This window comes from Mauremys mutica, chromosome 8, assembly GCF_020497125.1.
Source record: "Mauremys mutica isolate MM-2020 ecotype Southern chromosome 8, ASM2049712v1, whole genome shotgun sequence".
Taxonomy (NCBI): domain Eukaryota; kingdom Metazoa; phylum Chordata; order Testudines; family Geoemydidae; genus Mauremys; species Mauremys mutica.
The window spans coordinates 69,171,635-69,190,344 of record NC_059079.1 but is presented as its reverse complement, the minus strand read 5'-3'; the positions used below and the strand labels follow the sequence as shown (position 1 = coordinate 69,190,344).

The following is an 18,710-nucleotide window of genomic DNA, read 5'->3' as shown; positions in this document are numbered from 1 at the left end:
CACCATTGAAAAGTAGCCCGATTTCTCATCAGCTGACTGTGGAAGAGGTGGATGATAAAGTGTGAGGAGGAGAAAACGGCGATGATCGCAGCGGGCTCCATGCTTGCAGTGCTGTGGCGTCCGCGCTGTCACTGACCAGAAAAGTGCACGAACAGATTGCCCGATGGCGCTTTCAAGGAGGGAGGGAGGGAGGTTGTGATTGACGGTTCAATGACGACACTTACCCAAAACCACCCTCGACACATTTCTCCCCCCCAGCAGGCATTGGGGGCTCTACCCAGCATTCCAATGGGCAGCGGGGACTGCGGGAACTGTGGGATAGCTTCCCACAGTGCACCGCTTCCAAAGTCGACGCTGGCCCCGTGAATGTGGACTCAGAAATTCGAATTAGTGTATTTAGTATGGATACACAAATTCGACTTCATAAGGTCGAATCCACAAATTCGAACTAAGTTGATTCGAAATAGTCTTGTAGTGTAGACAAGGCCTAAGAGAGGCCAGACATGTCTCCAAGTTCTCCTGGAGTATTTCCTACTATCCAGTATAGTGAGTATTAGTTAGTTAAAAAGGCGGATTAGTCTTTTGAGTTGCTTTCTATATTTGCAATTGTGTGTTTGCTGGAAGAATTCTTTATTTCTGTTGCTGTTACTGATTATTCTGAGGAGGAGGGAGGGGGAAGTCTCTCCAGTTTTTATAAGTTAGACCCTGTATTTTTGCATCCTGGTAATACAGAGAGAGTGTACTTTTTTTCTTTCTTTAATAAAATCTTTTCTTTTTAGAACTTGATTGATTTCTTCCCTTGTTTGGATTTTCAGGGGAAGGGGAGGGGGGAAAGTGAATTCCTCTTTGTTTGATTCAAGGAGTTTGAATCCAGGTATCTCTCCCCAGGATTAGGAGAGGGGAGGGGGGAAATGGTTTGTTTTCCTTTGTGTTGAGATTCAAGGTAGTTTGCATCTGTGTTCCCAGGGAAAGTTTTGGGGGAACAGGGAGTGTGTCAGACACTTAGAAAACTGACTGGTGGCAGCAAGAACCAGATCTAAACTAGGATTTTAGTTTAGAGGAGTCCATGCAGGTCCCCATCTTGTGAATGCTAAAGTTCAAAGTGGGGAATAAACCTATGACAGAGAGGCTAAAGAATCTCATTGAACAGGAGATTTAAAGCAACTTGAACACAGCCTAGAGTAGACATCCCTATACAGGGAGGAAATTTCTGAGAGCAGAGGGCTCTTCAATCTAGCAGACAAAGGCAGAACAAGATCCAGTGGCTGGAAGCAGAAGTCAGCAGAGTTCATTCTGGAAATATGGTGCAGATTTTTAACAGTAAGGGTAAATAACCACTGGAACAGATTCCCCAGTGGTGTGATGAATCCCCCTCACTCAAAGGGTAGGTAGGTTTTTTCAAAAGCATCTGAGTGATCACTTGCAATATCTTTGTAAAGACCAAATACCTTAAGATCAGCTCTAGCTCCACTATTTGGGCTGACTACAGGAATCCTGGGGAGGGTCGCTGGCCTGTGCTATGCAGGTCAGACTAGAGCAGTGGTTCCCAAACTTTAACAATCTGTGAACCCCTTTCACTAAAATGTCAAGTCTCGCAAGCTTCCTCCTAGAAATGAATATTTCCAGGGTTTTTCTCCTTTGCCTGAGTATAAATTATAAAAGCAGTGATCTTGGAAATACAAAATTTGTTTTCATGACATGCTTATTACACATGGTTTATTATTATTATTAATCATTACACTATTTTTATTACATTATGAAAACAGCAACACTCTTCCATGATCTCACTTTCATAGCTTGTATCACTTTGAATAAGCCTGTTATAAGACAAGGCTTCTATGTTTCATCAAGGAGTGTCAGATATGAAACAGCATGAAGGTATTTAAAAGGTCAACTCAAAGAATTCCTCCTACACAAGCATTCAGGTCTTGAGCAGTCCAGGCAAACAATTACAGTGACCAGACAGCAAATGTGAAAAATCGGGACAGAGGGTGGGGGGTAATAGGAGCCTATATAAGAAAAAGACCCAAAAATCAAGACTGTCCCTATAAAATCATGACATCTGGTCACTCTACAAACAATGCACGTTACAACAAAGCTTAAACTTGTTCTTCATAATAATTTAAAAAACAATACTAGCTGCCTATTTAAGTTTAAAAACAGCAAAAAATATCCACCTCCCTTTCCATTTCTTATAAGGAGTCTTGAAGTTTAAATCTCCTCAGAGTGATAGATATGCTTGCTTTGATCTGCTTAGCTCTTGGAAGTCGAGAGGCTCTGGGCTGCTGGCCCTGTGCTGCCCAGGGTCCCTGGGGACAGATCTGTCCACCATTAGGGAATTTTTTCCCAAGAACCTCCGTTAACATTTCACGAACCCCCGTTTGGGAACCACTGAACTAGAGGATCACAGTGCTCCTTTATGGCATTAAAAGCTATACACTTCTAGACCCTTGATCCGAATCAAGCCCAGGCCCATGACAAAGGCCTCTCCCATCAGATAGCCATTCAGTGGCTAGTGTGAAATAAACAGAGGGGGCAGGGTCTAATTCCCATTCCTAATGGGACAGGCATCCACAAGCACACCATTGCAGCCAGTGCCTGTACCCGTCACTCCTTGAGTTATAGTGTGTGTGAGTGAGAAAGAGCACAGGCAATTCACTTGGAAAAGGGAACTTGTTCCTTTTGCTTTAACAGACTCTGTGTTTCTTTCCCACCTGTCCTAAAGAAACACAGGCCAAGCAAGCAGCCTCCCGCGTCCCCTCCCACCATAGCATTCAGTTCAAACCACCATAAACCTGCAGCAGGCTGCACCTTCAGGCTACCCACAAAGCAGCAGATTGGTTTCCTCTCACTTCCTTCCACAGGCTGATTCGCCGCCTGTCTGAGAGTGGAAAAGTACCCAGTGCCGGCAGCCATGGCTGTGGCTTGGCACTCACTATAGCCCATGTGCAGCAGCAGCTACAACACAGATTCCCAAGAGCTATTTGTCACGCCTAGCTGCCAAGCCAGCTCCTGAAAGAGAGGCTTGTTCCCTGCTGTTTACTGTCTCACCACTGGCTCCAGCCCACTAAGCTCCATCCATAAACTTCCTTCAAGTAAAAACACACACAGGCAGGCCAAAGCCAGAGGCAAGGATGCAGCAAATGGGCTAAAGTGGCCCACAGACTCCTACCATGCAGTGAGCAGCTAACCTCATCTGGGGCCTGCAGGACTACAAATTCCAGCATGCAGTGCTCCACAGGAGCCAAGGGACTCTTTACAATCCTGGGACCTCTCCAGAGGAGGGAAAACACTGAGAGGCCCAGAAGCAGCTGCACCAATTTTTTGCTGATTTTAACTCGTGCATTCAAAGCAAAGTGTTGTGGGCTTTGCAGAGAAGAGCCATATGATAGTATCTGGGTTATACGTGACCTGCATTCCAGAAGGAGACAACCAGGTGTTCTTCTGCAGCCTTGCCAACCACAGGTATTCAAAAATCCTCCAAAAGTCATGAGATTTCAAAACATAAGAATGAATGTTGGGGTCTCTCTTTGCCTTCTGGTCTTTGACCCTTTAGCTAATACTCAGATCTTGATTTCCACCTTTTCTCCACAGCCTAGGGTTACCAGGTGTCTGGTTTTCTGCTGTTTAAAAGTCCGGTCGGTGGTGCTGTGGGTCTAAGACAGGCTAGTCCATACCTGTCCTGGCTACGTGCTGCACCCCGGAAGCAGCCAGTAGCAGGTCCGGCTTCTAGGCAGGGGGCCACGGGGCTCCGTGCGCTGTCCCCACTCTGAGCTCTGGCTCCGCACTCCCATTGGCTGGGAATCGCAGCTAATTGGAGCTGGGGGGGGAGGTGCCAATGAGCGAGAGCAGAACACGGAGCCTCATGCCCCCCCCACCTAGGAGCCAGACCTGCTGGCCACTTCCAGGGCCAGCACAGTCAGGGAGCCTGCCTGAGCCCTGCTATGCCACTGACCAAGAGCCACCTGAGGTAAGCAAGAGCCCCAATCCTGAGCCCCAACCCCCTGCCCTGGCCCTGAGCCCCCCCAAACCCAGAGCTCCCTCCTGCACTCAAAACCCCTCATCCCCGGCCCCACCCCAGAGCCTGTATTCCCAGCCGGAGTCCTCACCCCCTTCTGCACCCCAACCCCCTGCCCCAGCCCAGTGAAAGTGAGTGAGGGTGGGGGAGAGCAAGCCACCAAGGGAGGGGGAATGTCATGAGTGGGGGCAGGGCCTCAGGGAAAGGGCAGGGCAGGGGGTGGGGCCTCAATGAAGGGGCGGGGCTAGGGTGTTTAGTTTTGTGTGATTAGAAAGTTGGCAACCCTACCACAACCACAAGGGATAGAAACTTAATTTTACTAATGAAAACTGAGATTCTCACTGAATGCCCTGAGTCCAGGAGCTGGGGTCTTAAAGGAAAAACACCAGATATAGCAAGACTTGTGATAAAGGGTCTGACTTGGCAACACCGTGTATGTGTCCTGTGTCCAACAGGGGGTCCCTGATAGTGTCCTATGCGGGGATAAAGGTTTAGAAGAGGGTTATTTGGCAAACTAAGCCTGTTCTGCATGGCACCGGTAACAGAGGGCACCTCTGTGCAGCAAGGACCTGCACCCAGAGGCATGCTCCATCAGGGATTCTTAGACAGCCTGGTACTGGGGACGATGCCTTCAAAGAAAGACCATTCTGTGAGCACCTCATAAGAACATAAGAACGTCTGTACCGGGTCAGACCAAAGGTCCATCTAGCCCAGTATCCTGTTTACCGACAGTGGCCAATGCCAGGTGCCCCAGGGGGAGTGAACCTAACAGGCAATGATCAAGTGATCTCTCTGCTGCCATCCATCTCCACCCTCTGACAAACAGAGGCTAGGGACACCATTCCTTACCCATCCTGGCTAATAGCCATTAATGGACTTAACCACCATGAACTTATCCAGTTCTCCTTTAAACCTCTGCTCCCCATCTAGCCTCACAGCCTCCTTAGGCAGCAATAGTCTTTGTTCAGTATTAAGACAAGACGAACCAGTGTGAGTGTGGTATATGGGGGTGCTCAAAGGTCACCCCACTTGGGATCTGAGTTCTTGATCTCTCCTTCCTTCTTATTGATCCTCTCTCCCTTCCTTGCCCGGCCTGCTCCTGGCTCCAGGCAGCTCCCTCTGAACAGCAGTTCTGCTCTTTGGGGTGCTTGCTCCTCCTGGTTTTGTGGCATCTGATGCAAAGCAGCCACACAGGGCACAGAGCAGGTTTGGCTTTAGTTTAGCTGGTGAAAAACACCCATGGGAACCCTGCCAGGCTACTGGGCTGGGCTATACGCAGCAGGAGGCGGGACTGCCTACTGGCTTACAGCCCCAGCAGTGAGCAGGTGTCAGCTGCAGCTTGTGGAGTTGGGCTGGAGACCCACTGATGTGGGGAAGGTGGGGGCCTTGGAAAGGCAGAGACAGGCAGACAATGAAGCTGGCCTCCGGGGGCTGGATATCAGTCTGTTATAGGCACTGTCATAAATATAAAGGGAAGGGTAACAACCTTCCTGTATACAGTACTATAAAATCCCTCCTGGCCAGAGGCACAAAATCCTTTTACCTGTTAATGGTTAAGAAGCTCAGGTAACCTAGCTGGCACCTGACCAAAAGGACCAATAAGGGGACAAGATACTTTCAAATGCGGAGGAGGGGGGGGGAAGAGGCTTTGTTTTGTCTGTCTGTTCTGTGTGCTTGCCGGAGACAGATCAAGAAAGCAAGCAGTCCAACTCCATTAGGATTAGTAAGTACTAGCAAGGGAATGTATTAGCTTACTTTTATTTTGGCTTGTGATTTTCTTTGTGCTGAGAGGGAGGTGTATTCCTGGTTTTCTTTTTGTAACTTTAAAGTTTTGCCCAGAGGGAAATCCTCTGTGTTTTGAAGCTGACTGCCCTGTGAGATTATCTTCCATTCTAATTTTACAGAGGTGCTTCTTTTAACTTTTTTCTTTCTAATAAAGTTCTGTGTTTTTTTTAAATCTGATTAGGGTTTTTTTAGTGGTCTAAAAAAACCCAAGGTTGGTTTGTGCTCATCTTGTTTATTCTCAAGCCTTCCCAGGAAAGGGGGTGTAGGGCTTGGGGGAACATGAGGGGAAAGTAGGAACTCCAAGTGGTCCTTTCCCTGAGTTTTGTCTAATCACTTGGTGGTGGCAGCGTTACCTAACCCAAGGAAGAAGGGAGAATTTGTGCCTTGGGGAGTTTTTAACCTAAGCTGGTAGAAATAAGCATAGGGGGTCTTTCATGTGGGTCCCCACATCTGTACCCTAGAGTTCAGAATGGGGAGGGAACCCTGACATGGTGGCAGAGCGGTGGCATCATTTTGAACCAGAGATCATTTTGAATCAGAAACACAAACCTCAGGAATTTTTTTCTTCTTTTAGCTGCTTGGGGAAAGCAGGAGCTGAGAACAGCTGGAGGTTTTTTTCTTTTGCTCACTCTTTGCCCAGAGGCAAAGGTGTTAGGTTTTGTTTTTTTTTAAACAAAGGTGTTAGCTACAGCCAGGAAATTCACAAGTTTTTTTTTCTTTTCTTTTCTTTCTTACTCTCAGGATTAGCTAGGATGACAAAAAGTTAAAAGAAGCACCTTTGTAAAATTAGAATGGAAGATAATCTCACAGGGCAGTCAGCTTCAAAACACAGAGGATTTCCCTCTGGGCAAAACTTTAAAGTTACAAAAAGAAAACCAGGAATACCTTCCCTCTCAGCACAAAGAAAATCACAAGCCAAAACAAAAGTAAGCTAATACATTCCCTTGCTAGTACTTACTAATCCTAATGGAGTTGGACTGCTTGCTTTCTTGATCTGTCTCCGGCAAGCACACAGAACAGACAGACAAAGAACAGACAAAACAAAGCCTCTTCCCCCCCCCCCCTCCTCCGCATTTGAAAGTATCTTGTCCCCTTATTGGTCCTTTTGGTCAGGTGCCAGCTAGGTTACCTGAGCTTCTTAACCATTAACAGGTAAAAGGATTTTGTGCCTCTGGCCAGGAGGGATTTTATAGTACTGTATACAGGAAGGTTGTTACCCTTCCCTTTATATTTATGACAGGCACATAGGAAGGCTTTGTAGCATTCTGTCTTGGGGGCATTATCCTACAGCCCATCACCGCTGTATCTGAATGAGTCTGCCGTGTCAAATCAATAGCAAGAGCGGAGTCCCCAGTAGGCCTCCATGGCATCTTGGTCTCTGCTCCCTGTTCAGCCAGGCCCTCTCCAGCCATGCCCAGGAACACCTAGTCGAAAAGAGATCCTGATGGCTCTGGTCAGCACTGTCGACCAGGCCATTAAAAGTCCAGTTGGTGGTGCAGCGGGGGCCTGGGACTAAGGCAGGCTCCCTGCCCACCCTAGCTCCGTGTGGTTCCTGGAAATGGCCACCAGGTACCTGCAGCCCCTAGATGCATGGGCGACCAGGAAGGCTCCGCACACTGCCCCCACCCCAAGGGCCAGCTCTGCAGCTTCCATTGGCCAGGAACCATGACCAATGGGGGCGGCCCCTGCGAGCACAAAGGCAGTGCGCTGAGCCTACCTGGCTGAACATGTGCCGCGGGGACCTGGCAGCCGCTTCCCGGGGGCTGCAGTAAGCGCCGCTGGGACCCCACACCCCAAAACCCCTCCTGCACCCCAACCCCCTGCCTCAGCCCAGAGTTCCCTCCCACACCCAAACTCCCCCCCCCAGAGCCCACGCTCTCCACAACACCCCAACCCTCTACCCCAGGCCCCTTCCTTCACCCCAAACCCCTCATCCCCAGCCTCACCCCAGAGTCCACATCCCTGGCCGTAGCCTGCATCCCCTCCCACACTCCAAACCCCTCAGCCCCATCCCAGAGCCTCCTCCTGCACCCCAAACCTCTCATCCCCAGCCCTACCCCAGAGCCTACACCCCCAGCCAGAGCCCTCACACACCCCCGCACCCCAACCCCCTGCCCCAGCCCGGAGCCCTCTCCCGCACCCTTAACCCCTCATTTCTGGCCCCACCCAAAGCCCGCACCTCCAGCCAGAGCCCATACTCCCTCCTGCACTCTGAACCCCTTAGCTCCAGCCTGGAGCGCTCTCCTGCACCCTGAACCTCGCATTTCTGGCCCCACCTGGAGCACGCATCCCCAGCCCAGAGCCCATACTCACCCCCCCCCACACACACACCCCAACCTCGTGCCCCAGCCCAGTGAAAGTGAGTGAGGGTGAGGGAGAGCGAGTGATGGAGGGGAGATGGCGCAAGTGAGGGCGGGGCCTCAAAGAAGGGGCAGGGCAAGGGTGTTCAGTTTTGTGCAAGTAGAAAGTTGGCAACCCTAGCTATAGCGCTGGACACGGCCATTGTCTTAGTCCAGAATATCTCCACTAAGCAGGCCAGGGGGCAGGCAGCTGCAGTCTCCTGAGCAGGGGGTCACTGTGCTCCCACTAGATAGCCATGAGGCTGCTCTCTGGAATCAGCTCAGCTCCCTTCTTTCCTGCCTTCCCCCACTCCCCATGGCTCTGAGTAAAGAGCAGGGGTCCCTGCCAGGTAGGGAGAGGGCTGGGCCCACTGCAGAGGAGGGACTGAGTCATGGCACCCTGCTTAGGGGCAGAAGCTCCAACTTCTCTTCCTTCCCCCAACTGCCATGAAGGACGTTCAGCTAGGGAGAAGAAAAAGAGGGGAACATGGCCTTGGGGAGGAGCAGGGGGATGGATCCTGTGACGGGCTCGGTCACAGAGATGCCCTGGGGACTGTCACCTGAAGTGTTGGAATTACCTCTGAGCCCATTTTCCACTGCCAGCTTGGGACTCCAGAACCCTGCCTTGTTGAGCCAGATACATTAGCCTGCTGCAACACAGACTCAGGTCTGGTCCATGCCCCCAAAGCTGCAGACTTTAACCAAAAACTGCTCAGCAAGTCGCCTATCTCCAGCACCCAGACACCCAGTTCCCAATGGGATTCAAACCCCAAATAAAGCCATTTTACTCTGTATAAAGCTTATAGAGGGTAAACTCATAAATTGTCCACCCTCTATAACACTGATAGAGAGATATGCATAGCTGTTTGCTCCCCCAGGTATTAATCACTTACTCTGGGTTAATTAATAAACAATGTGATTTTATTGCTGTGACTTTAGGAATTATGAAAGAATACAGGCCTTTGTGACAAACTTCCCTCAGACCTGAGGGAGAGAATTTGGGAAGAGTCTCAGAAGATGATCTTGTGGCTAAGGTGAGCCTACAAGCAGCTCTGGATGCAGCAGACACTGCTACCAGATCAGTGGCAGTGATCATGATGTGGTGTTACTCCAACTTCCAGGAGGCATCCCCTGTGAGGTGTAAGCGACAGGAGGTATCCCGTTTGAAGGCAGTACCTATAGTTAATGGTGGGTGATGACCACAAACAATACTACATTCCACCCTTTGGACTCCAGGCTTCATTGAAGGTATTTACCAAGGTGCTTGCAATAGTAGTAGCACCATACCTAAGAAAGACGGAACATTTTCATATACCCATATCTTGACAGCTGTCTGATATGAAGATCTCCCTCAATGGGGCTCGTAATCCATCCACCTGATGCCCTGTCTGTTCCACAACTTAGGTAGTACTGAGAGTCAACATGCAGAAATCCAGCTTGACTCCTCTCTAAAATATAAAAAGTTATTTGGGGCAATTCTGGACTCCACCAAATCAGTGGCTTATCTTCTCCAGGACAGATTCAAGAACCTGTCATCCCTTATCCTACAGCTAGAATCAAACCCACATAAATAAGAATGTGCCTTGCCATGCTGGGACACGTGGCCTCCTGTATCTTTTATGATACCATGTGCCAGACTTCACCTCCACTGCATTCAGGGCTGGTTCAGGCTAGCGTATGCTCTTCCAGGCATCACTTGGATATGCCCCTCTATGTGTTACCCCACTCCACCCCCAAGTATTGTAGTACAGTCTGTCCTGGAAGAACCCTGTGAATGCCTGTATTGGGATCTCCTCCCAGCCTCCCCTCCGATCCAGGTTTATAGCTGTAGACACTTTGCTTAGGGCATGGGGAGCACACATGAGAAACCTTTCCAAGAGACTGATATAGTTTCTTGCCTCGCTGGGTCCAGAGAGAGGCAAGAATGTATATCAATCTCTTGGAGTGCTGAGCTGGATGCATGGCTTGCAAGTCCTTTCTTCAGTACATCACATGGTGATTAGTCCAGGTCATAGAGGACAATACAACCATCATGTTCTATATCAGGGGTTCTCAAACTGGGGGTCGGGACCCCTCAGGGGGTCGCAAGGTTATTACAGGGGGGGTCGTGAGCTGTCAGCCTCCACCCCAAACTCTGCTTTGCCTCCAGTATTTATAATGGTGTTAAATATATAAAAAGTATTTTTAATGTATAGGGGGTGGGGTGGTCGCACTCAGAGGCTTGCTGTGTGAAAGGGGTCACCAGTACAGAAGTTTGAGAACCACTGTTCTACATCAACAGGCAGGGTGGGGTAAGATCCTACCAGCTCTGCCAGGAAGCCATCAGACTATGGAACTAGTGAATCACACTTGTGTTTCTCTTTCAGTCATACATCTACCTGATCTACAGAATACTTTAGTGGGCAATCTCAGCAGACACTGCTTTACCAACAAGGCCCTTAGTTTTGGGGTTTTTTTTACCATTTTTAACCAGGTTTTATAAAAGCTATTATTCGATATTTATCAATATTTCACCTGAATTTTAGACCACTTGTGTACATGAAAATACCAATTATGTGAGAAATCAGTATATTACATTGTTCGTTGCTAATAAATTAATCTAAATGTAAATCCAAGACCATCTATTAAAGTAAGGCACTGTAGTAGAAGACAAACTCATGTGTATGTCAGTGCTCAAGTCCTAAAAAGAGAAGTACAGAACTCCCTAGACCCTGCTCCGGAAGGCAAAATGGCAAGTTGGTAATCCGGTAACCTAGCGGCTCTCTCTCTTTCTGGAGTGCGCCCGAAAGAGGTGGATCTTACCTTTGTTTCCCAATCTCTGATATCACAAAACAAGGGGGGAATCCTACATGTGGATCAGAGATATCGTGATCTCAGGGTATGGAGGTTGGATGGTTGTTGACCGTAAAGTATGCCTGCTTCTCTTCAGTCAGGACTCCACCATGTGACTCTTTCTCAGGTGCCCAGGATTATGGGTCCCTTGTCTCCAGTGTGAGGGAGTTCATCCTGTGATAGCTTTTTGTCAGCTCTTGTACACCGCCAGCCTTTCAACTACTCAAACACTGTCCTCAGGACTCCACCAGTCCTATTTTGCTTCGCAGGTTAACATTAGGTGCACCTCAGTCCCCAAACCCCCTTTGAATAGTGTTCCCAGTAGCATCCAGACCGTGGCCCTGGACACTCTCAGTAATTACCAGGTAAGCTGTTCCCCAAGAGACAGTGTGTACACAGCTGGAAGATTACAGCTCAGGATCAGGTCCTTTATAATAATACAGCACTGTAATCTATTTATGGGGTCACCAAATGAAATTAATAGGCAGCCAGTTTAAAACAAATAAAAGGAAGTATTTTTTCATACAACACAACCTGTGGAACTCCTTGTCAGGATGTTGTGAAGGTCAACAACATCCTGGGTCCTATAACAGGGCTCAAAAAAGAACTAGATAAGTTCAGTGGCTAGGGGATAATCGGGATGGGCGGGGGGTGATGGTGTCCCTAGCCTCTGTTTGCAAGAAACTTGGAATAGGCGACAGGGGATGGATCACTTGATGATTACCTGTTCTGTTAATTCCCTCTGGGGCACCTAACATTGGCCACTGTTGGAATACAGGATACTGGGCTAGATGGACCTTTGGTCTGACCCAGTATGGCTGCTCTTATGTTCTATTAAGTATAAAAAGTAGGATTTAAGTGGTTTCAAGTAATAACAGACAGAACAAAGTAAGTTACCAAGCAAAATAAAACAAAACATGCAAGTCTAAGCCTAATACATTTAAGAAACTGAATACAGGTAAATCTCACCCTCAGAGATGTTCTAGTAAGCTTCTTTCACAGACTAGACTCCTTCTTAGTCTGGACCCAATCCTTTTCCCGGTACAGTTCTTGTTAGTTCCAGTTCAGGTGGTAACTAGCGGATTTCCCCCTTTGTTCTGTTCCACCCCCTTTTATAGCTTTGGCACAAGGCGGGAATCTTTTGTTTCTCTGGGTCCACACCCCTCCTTCTAAATGGAAAAGCACCAGGTTTAAGATGGATTCCAGTACCAGGTGACATGGTCACATGTCCTGTGAGACCCCAAGCCTCCATTGTTTCCAGCCTGACTCCCATGAACACAGGAAGGCTTACAAGTAAACAGAGCCATTTACAACCAATTGTCCTAGTTAATGGGAGCCATCAAGATTCTAGGCCACCACGAATGGCCCGCACTTTGCATAATTACAATAGGACCTCAGAGTAATACTTCATATTTCTAGTTTTAGATACAGGAATGATACATTCATACAAATAGGATGAACACACTCAGTAGATTAAAAGCTTTGTAATGATACCTTACAAGAGACCTTTTGCATGAAGCATATTCCAGTTGCATCATAGTCACACTTATAAACATATTTCCATAAAACATATGGACTGCAACATCACAGACACCATGTTTGTGAGGAGACTTTGGAGTGGGGAGCTGGATATAGGGGCAGGAGAAGCAGAGGACGTGGGACGGCCTTACTCTCCTGTGCTGACACTTAAGATAAACCTTAAAATCTTTCTTGGCCTATCTGGGAGCCAAACTCCCATGATACTTTGCAGTTAAGTTAAAGATGTCTTCCAAAGACTGGAGTTGTACTGTGCAGTGACCCTTAGCCTATGTTAAAAGCTGTTTTACAATGTACCAACTGTAAAATGTCTAGTGGATGAAATTGACCCCAAAGGCTACAAAGATTGACTAACCATCGGGGTGGGGCAGTTGGAAAGTTGCAGTGGAAACAGCCTAAAATGAGGAGACGTGTGCCCCCAAAAGAGGGGATAAATGAGGATCAGAATGATACAAAATAAAGGTAACAAGGGTAAAATTGCCCCTAAATCATAGGGGATGTACGACTGGATCCTGCTGTCAGAAACCACAGGACCGGTCTTCCACAGCTGCTGGGAATCGTATGCCTCTCTGTCTGTGTGTTGTCTTTAGTAACTGTTTGATTAATAGATCCAATCACAGCTGACTTATCCACGGTCCATGATGATTAAACTGGAGAGAACCTCTCACTGATCATGTGGCTAGCAATTATTGGCTATTGAGTGACACATTATTAATAATCAACACCTGCAGGGCTGAGGCAGGGGCAGCCATTGGCCCATGATCACTGCATCTGTCTGCGGACAGGGACAGGCAGACCCGTGAAGTTCTGCGCAGGTGCTGGGGAAATGACTGAACACAACTCCCCAGAGAAGAGAGCCTATCCTATAAACTGCTGCAGAAAAAACACTGTACCCAATTATTTGAGAAATAATCTGTGATCGTGTAGCTGAGACTGAACCCTCATGGGACTGTGGTTAACAGACTGGAGTGGCCATCAGGTGATCCAGCTGCCATGACCAGCACCAGAACAGATGCACTGTGGAACCTGGAGCAAGCCTTGTTTTGGTCTCTGTGCCTCAGTTCCCCACCTGTAAAATGAAGATGCTGCTTTTCTACGTCACACGGAGATTGTAAGGCTAAATTCATTGAGACGTTGCAGTGCTGGGCACCATGGAAGGACTGATGGAGTGTTCAAAGTGTGCTGATCAGAACTGGTTGGAAAACAGGAAGCCATTCACAAATGCTTTGGAAAAGATCTGTTTTCACTTTGGATAGAAATGTCATTTTTGTCCAGATTTCCTGCCCAGCACTAGTGGCAAACGCAGCTCCCCGGTGTCCTGTCTTCACCCTCAGCAACCAGTGAGACGTCAAACTGGCAAACGATGCCTACAGGCACCACAGCACAAACTGCTTTCGCTCCCACCCGAGCCACCAGCTTACAGTGTTGTGTTCAGGGCTTTTTTACCTCCCACCTTCTGCCCACGGTTTTCTCGGCAACTTGAGTCAAAGGGGCGCAGCTAACCTGCTTGCCTCTTATCTCATCTTCCCCTCTGACCTACTGCTGCTCATAGGCGGGTCAGGGTAGCTCGCTAACTGAACAGCTGAAGGCATTGCCTCCCCTCCTCTGGGATGGGATGCTCTTCCCCGACAGCTCTGCCAGCCACAAGACTGGAAGCTGAATGCAGCGCTCACCTAGACTGAGCCAATCCATGCCCAGTGAGCCACATCTCCCACTAACATTGGGCTCCAGACTGGCCAACATCTAATGCAAGTCAGCACTAGCCCATTGAGCAAAGGTGCAATGCAGACCAAGTCGCCCAGGTCTGCAGCCACATGATCTCTAAAGTCCATAATTCACTTATATTGTGCTGTATTTGAAAATTAGAATCTGATGCCCTTTGTCCCAGCAACGGCCCATGGGTCAGCTGAGTTCCAGCCTACACCAGCAGGGAAGACACATGGACTGGCTCTCCTCTCACATTGGTTTTGCACCAGTGAATCCCCATAAGCTTCAATGGAAATGGAAGTCATGGACTGTGATTCAGTCTGACCCAGGGCTGTTTCACCTTGATACACTGTATTTCTATACTGTAAGGCATTGCAGTCCAAATGATCCCAACACAAACACTGCAGAATTTGTTACTCACCACTGAAATACAGCCACCGCTGAGGTGGGAGGGAGAAGCTGGTTTATACCGCACAACAATGCCACATGACTGACCACTTTTGAAAGGAAGTGAAAATTCATCAATTCCAAGGCCAGAAGGGGCTAGTGTGATCATCCAGTTTGATCTCCCATACAGCACGGGCCAGAGAAATTTCTCAAAACAATTTTTAGAGCAGAGCTTTAGAAACACCCATCTTGATTTAAAACATCTTGATTTACACATTTTCAGTGACCGAGAATCCACCACGACACTTGGTAAGTTGTTCCAAGGGTTAGTTACTCTCACTGGTAAAGATTTTCACCTTATTTCCAGTCTGAATTTGTCTAGCTTCAGCTTCCAGCCATAGGCTCATGTTTTACCTTTCTCTACTAGACTGACAGCCCAGGATTAAACATTTGTTATCTATAGAGCAGTGGTCCCCAAACTTTTGAGGGTTGCACCCCACCTTATCCCTGTCCAGGCCCCACGCCCCAACCTGCTGGGGCCAAGAGCACGGCCCCAGCTCCAGAGAGGCGGGAAGGGGATGCGGACTGGGGTAAGGGGCAGAGGCTGGGGCCACAGCTGGGGATAGGTCTGTGGCCAGAAACGGGCTGCAGCCAGGGGCTGAGGCTGGGGGCAGGTGTGGGAGCAGAGCCGCAGCTGGGCTGCCATGTGGGCCAGCAGCCAGGCCCGCAGCCTGCGGTAGTTCTGGGCCCGGCCTCACGCCCAGCCTCAGCCCCAGGCTGGGAACAGAGCTGTGGCTGAGGCTGGGAGCAGGGATGGGAACGCAGCTGGGGGGGCGGGGACTAGAGCAAAGCTGGGAGTGGGGAGGGGCTGGGTGGCCCTCCCTGCCCCCCGTGGGGGCTGGCCCAGCCCTGCTGTGCACCGCTGGACATTCGTCCATGCCCCCCTAGGGAGTGCACACACAGTTTGGGGACCTTAGCTATAGAGGCAGAGGAAATTTTGCAAGGCATAATCTAATTATTGTGTCCTGGCCTAAATGCCTGGGCTGATCTCTTTAACACTTTTGATGGCCACAGGGGACTACAGATCATCAGTGTCATGTCTTGTCCAAAAGACAGCAGCACACCTAGCCCCTAGCACTGTGTCCAGTACAGAGCAGCATCTACCGAATCATTAGAACCATTTCCAGTAGCCCCTGAGTTCTCCTTGGAGGTTTTCCATCCAAATACTGACCAAACCTGAACAACTTGTGATCGCAGAGCAGATCACAGCTGCAAGGGCTGCAACCTCAGATCACACTGAAAGCCTGTAGGAAGCCCTTGTAGGGCTGTTCCTTTGGGATCCGCTCAGCTACTTTGGCTCCAGTCCAGTACAATGACTGTCCAGGCCAGACAAGTCCAACCCCATGTTTGGTAGAACTCTTCCAATGAAACAGGATTGACTCCTTTGGAATAAGTATGTTGTTGTGCATAATCCTTCCTGATGGGTCTGGGCCTTGAACTGATTTGGTCACAGTGGAAACCAACTGTAACCCCCTGATATGTACCAGTTCCTCTACCACAGCCAAAGGAGCTAGAGATTCTGCTTCCATGAATGCACCAAAGGGCTGAGCATGTGGAGAAATCTCTTTTAGATGTTCTTTTCTTGCCTGTACCTATTTTTTTTAAAAAACTTCAAAAGCCCCTGGCTCTGCATAGGGCCAGGCATCTGTCAGAGATTTTATAAAGCAAGTCTTTGTTTGCTACAGCTAGGGATGGCCAAAAAAAGCACCTAGGTCCAGGAGAAAAAATAATACCCAGTACAGTTTTCCTTGCTCTCATCAAACTCAAAATAAAACTGGACCAATTGGGAACAAAACATAGAAAGGCCTCCACTCAAAGCCCAGGCTCCACATGTGACTACAGATAGTCACAGGTCAAACATGCTCAGTGAGCTCAACCTCCTCCCCATGCGTGCATAGATCAAACACCCCACAGGAACAAGTGTCCCTATTTGGGAGAGCCAGGACTCTGCATTGGCAGAGCTGTGGGAGGGCCCAGAGGATGACTTACAGTGGGTGCTGCAGTTCAGGGTGGATGTGCTTTGGCACTAGAGTAGCACAGGATTAAAATAGCAGGCTCCTTGCAAGGTACAACCAAGGTACCCTTGCTGAACTGTTTCAGAGGCAGCATTGAAATACCTGTGGGTCACAGCTAAGGTGCATGAGGCAGCATAGTCTAGTGGGTAGAGCAGTGCAGTCCCAGCTCTGCTACTGGCCTGCTGGGTGACTGGGCAAATCACTGCCCTGCTCTATGCCTCCATTTCCCCATCTGCCAAATGGGGTGAGTGAACGATACTGACTCACTCAGAGCTAGGTGTAATTGTTATTATCAGAGTGGGTTGCAGGTCAGGACCAAGATACACTGGGTCCTGTCTGTGACTGGCCACTGGCATCAGCCCCTCACTTTCAGGAACACTAAACACTCCTCACATTCCAGAGAGAAAATCCTAGAAAGCTACTTGATAAGTCTCCTGGTGGAAGAGGGGCTGAAATCCTGACCCGACTGTAGTCAATGGGGGCTTTGCCATTGCCCTCAATGGGGCCATGGTTGTAAGACTGGTTGGGAAGAATAATCTTATAATCGCTAGGGCCAGGAACGCAGTGCTGTGGGATGATGGGAGGCAGCAATACTGTGAGATTAAAGAGTTATACCAGGTTTTAACAAAGCCACTGTAAACCAGCACAGCCCATCCCCGTCCTGGGCAGGTGTCGATGCAGAGTTTCAGAAAGAAACTTTCATCCTCCCTGTATTTGGAAAGTCGGAGTTCCTGGAAATGGGGTGACCTGGCTGTTATGGAGGAAGAAGATTAATGAGCCTTGGCCTCCGGTTGGCAGGAGCACAGCCAAAGAAAATAACCTCTGGGGCAGCTGATTCACTGGGATTGCAACAGCCTGGCCTTCATTTTGCTTACCTGGATTAACCTGAGCTTTGGCAGCACTTGGGATGTGGAGCAGCAGCAGCAGGAGGGGCATCCTGGGAGGGGAGATCATCACGGCAGGTTACTTCAGCCCCAGACCAGCAGCTGAATGGGGAGATAAAAGAAGCAGTAGAAAACATTAGCAGGACAGTGGGAGTATGAAATTGTCACTGCTGTGAAGGGGCAGTACTGTGCAACTCAATGCACATGGAGCAGAGATGCATGGGAGAGGCCCAGATGCAGTCTGAACATCTCTAAGACTTGGGGGATTCTGATCCAGGGTTCCTGCCCTTGTCCGGTACAGTGGAACACTCATCCTCCATTTCTCCCCTGCTGCCAGCCCTGTCTCCTTGCTCACGTCTCCTGCCAACTCCCAGTTTGCTAGTCCCCTCCCTTGATTTCTGCTTCCAATCAAGGCTGCCTACTCCTGGGTTCCTCCCATAATACAGCAGGAGAAAAATCAACATTTTCCTATTTATACATTGAGTTTCTAGAGCCCGCCCCCAGCTTCATCCCTCGTTTGAGCCAGAGGGCAGCTCTTATGCATGTGATTGGCCCGTCTGTCTCCATCAGTCATAGAGCATGTCCTTTCCCACATTGGTTGTTGCAGCAGCTACAAGTTCTGCCCTAGGATATTCTGCCAGAAAACCTGCGTGATGCTGGCAGACCAGGTTTCAGCTCATGCCAAGGCCACCAGCCTCACTGAACACTAACAAATGCATAACTGGAAACCAGTCTGGCTCACTGTGTGTTAGCATGGTTAAAAAAGATGTTAAGTTGATAAGAATGTGTTTAGACCTTATGAAATGCTTGAAGGATGCTGCATGTATTGATCTCACTTATAACATCTGTAGGTCATGGTATACAGTGCTATTGAGTGTTTGCATGTAAACTGTTGTAATTGTGTAACTCACCAAACAGAAAAGAAGCATTAATTAGTGTGTACAGGGCCCTCACAAGAAGGCCCACTGAAACCAAATGAGCCACTGAGAAACATCAAAGGACAAAGACACACACCCATGAAGAAGAGACAGGCATGGACACTTGTTCCATCAGTTTGAACTCTGAGGGAAAGGAATAAAATTCCCTGACCAGGAGGCACTGTATCGGTGTGCTGCCTGGAATTTGGAGGGGCAATATTTCTAAGCAT

General features: G+C 48.8%; 1 protein-coding gene across 2 annotated transcripts in view; it reads right to left on the bottom strand.

Annotated features, from left to right (window-relative positions):
* The window catches only part of DDR2 (discoidin domain receptor tyrosine kinase 2), a 150,133-nt gene that overhangs the window by 78,585 nt on the left and 52,838 nt on the right, over positions 1-18,710 (bottom strand). For both annotated transcript variants that reach the window (XM_045027695.1, XM_045027694.1), the window contains one exon: positions 17,555-17,665. In XM_045027695.1, coding sequence (XP_044883630.1) covers positions 17,555-17,633 — 79 coding nt within the window. In that variant the 5' untranslated portion in view covers positions 17,634-17,665. The remainder of the gene's footprint in view (positions 1-17,554; positions 17,666-18,710) is intronic.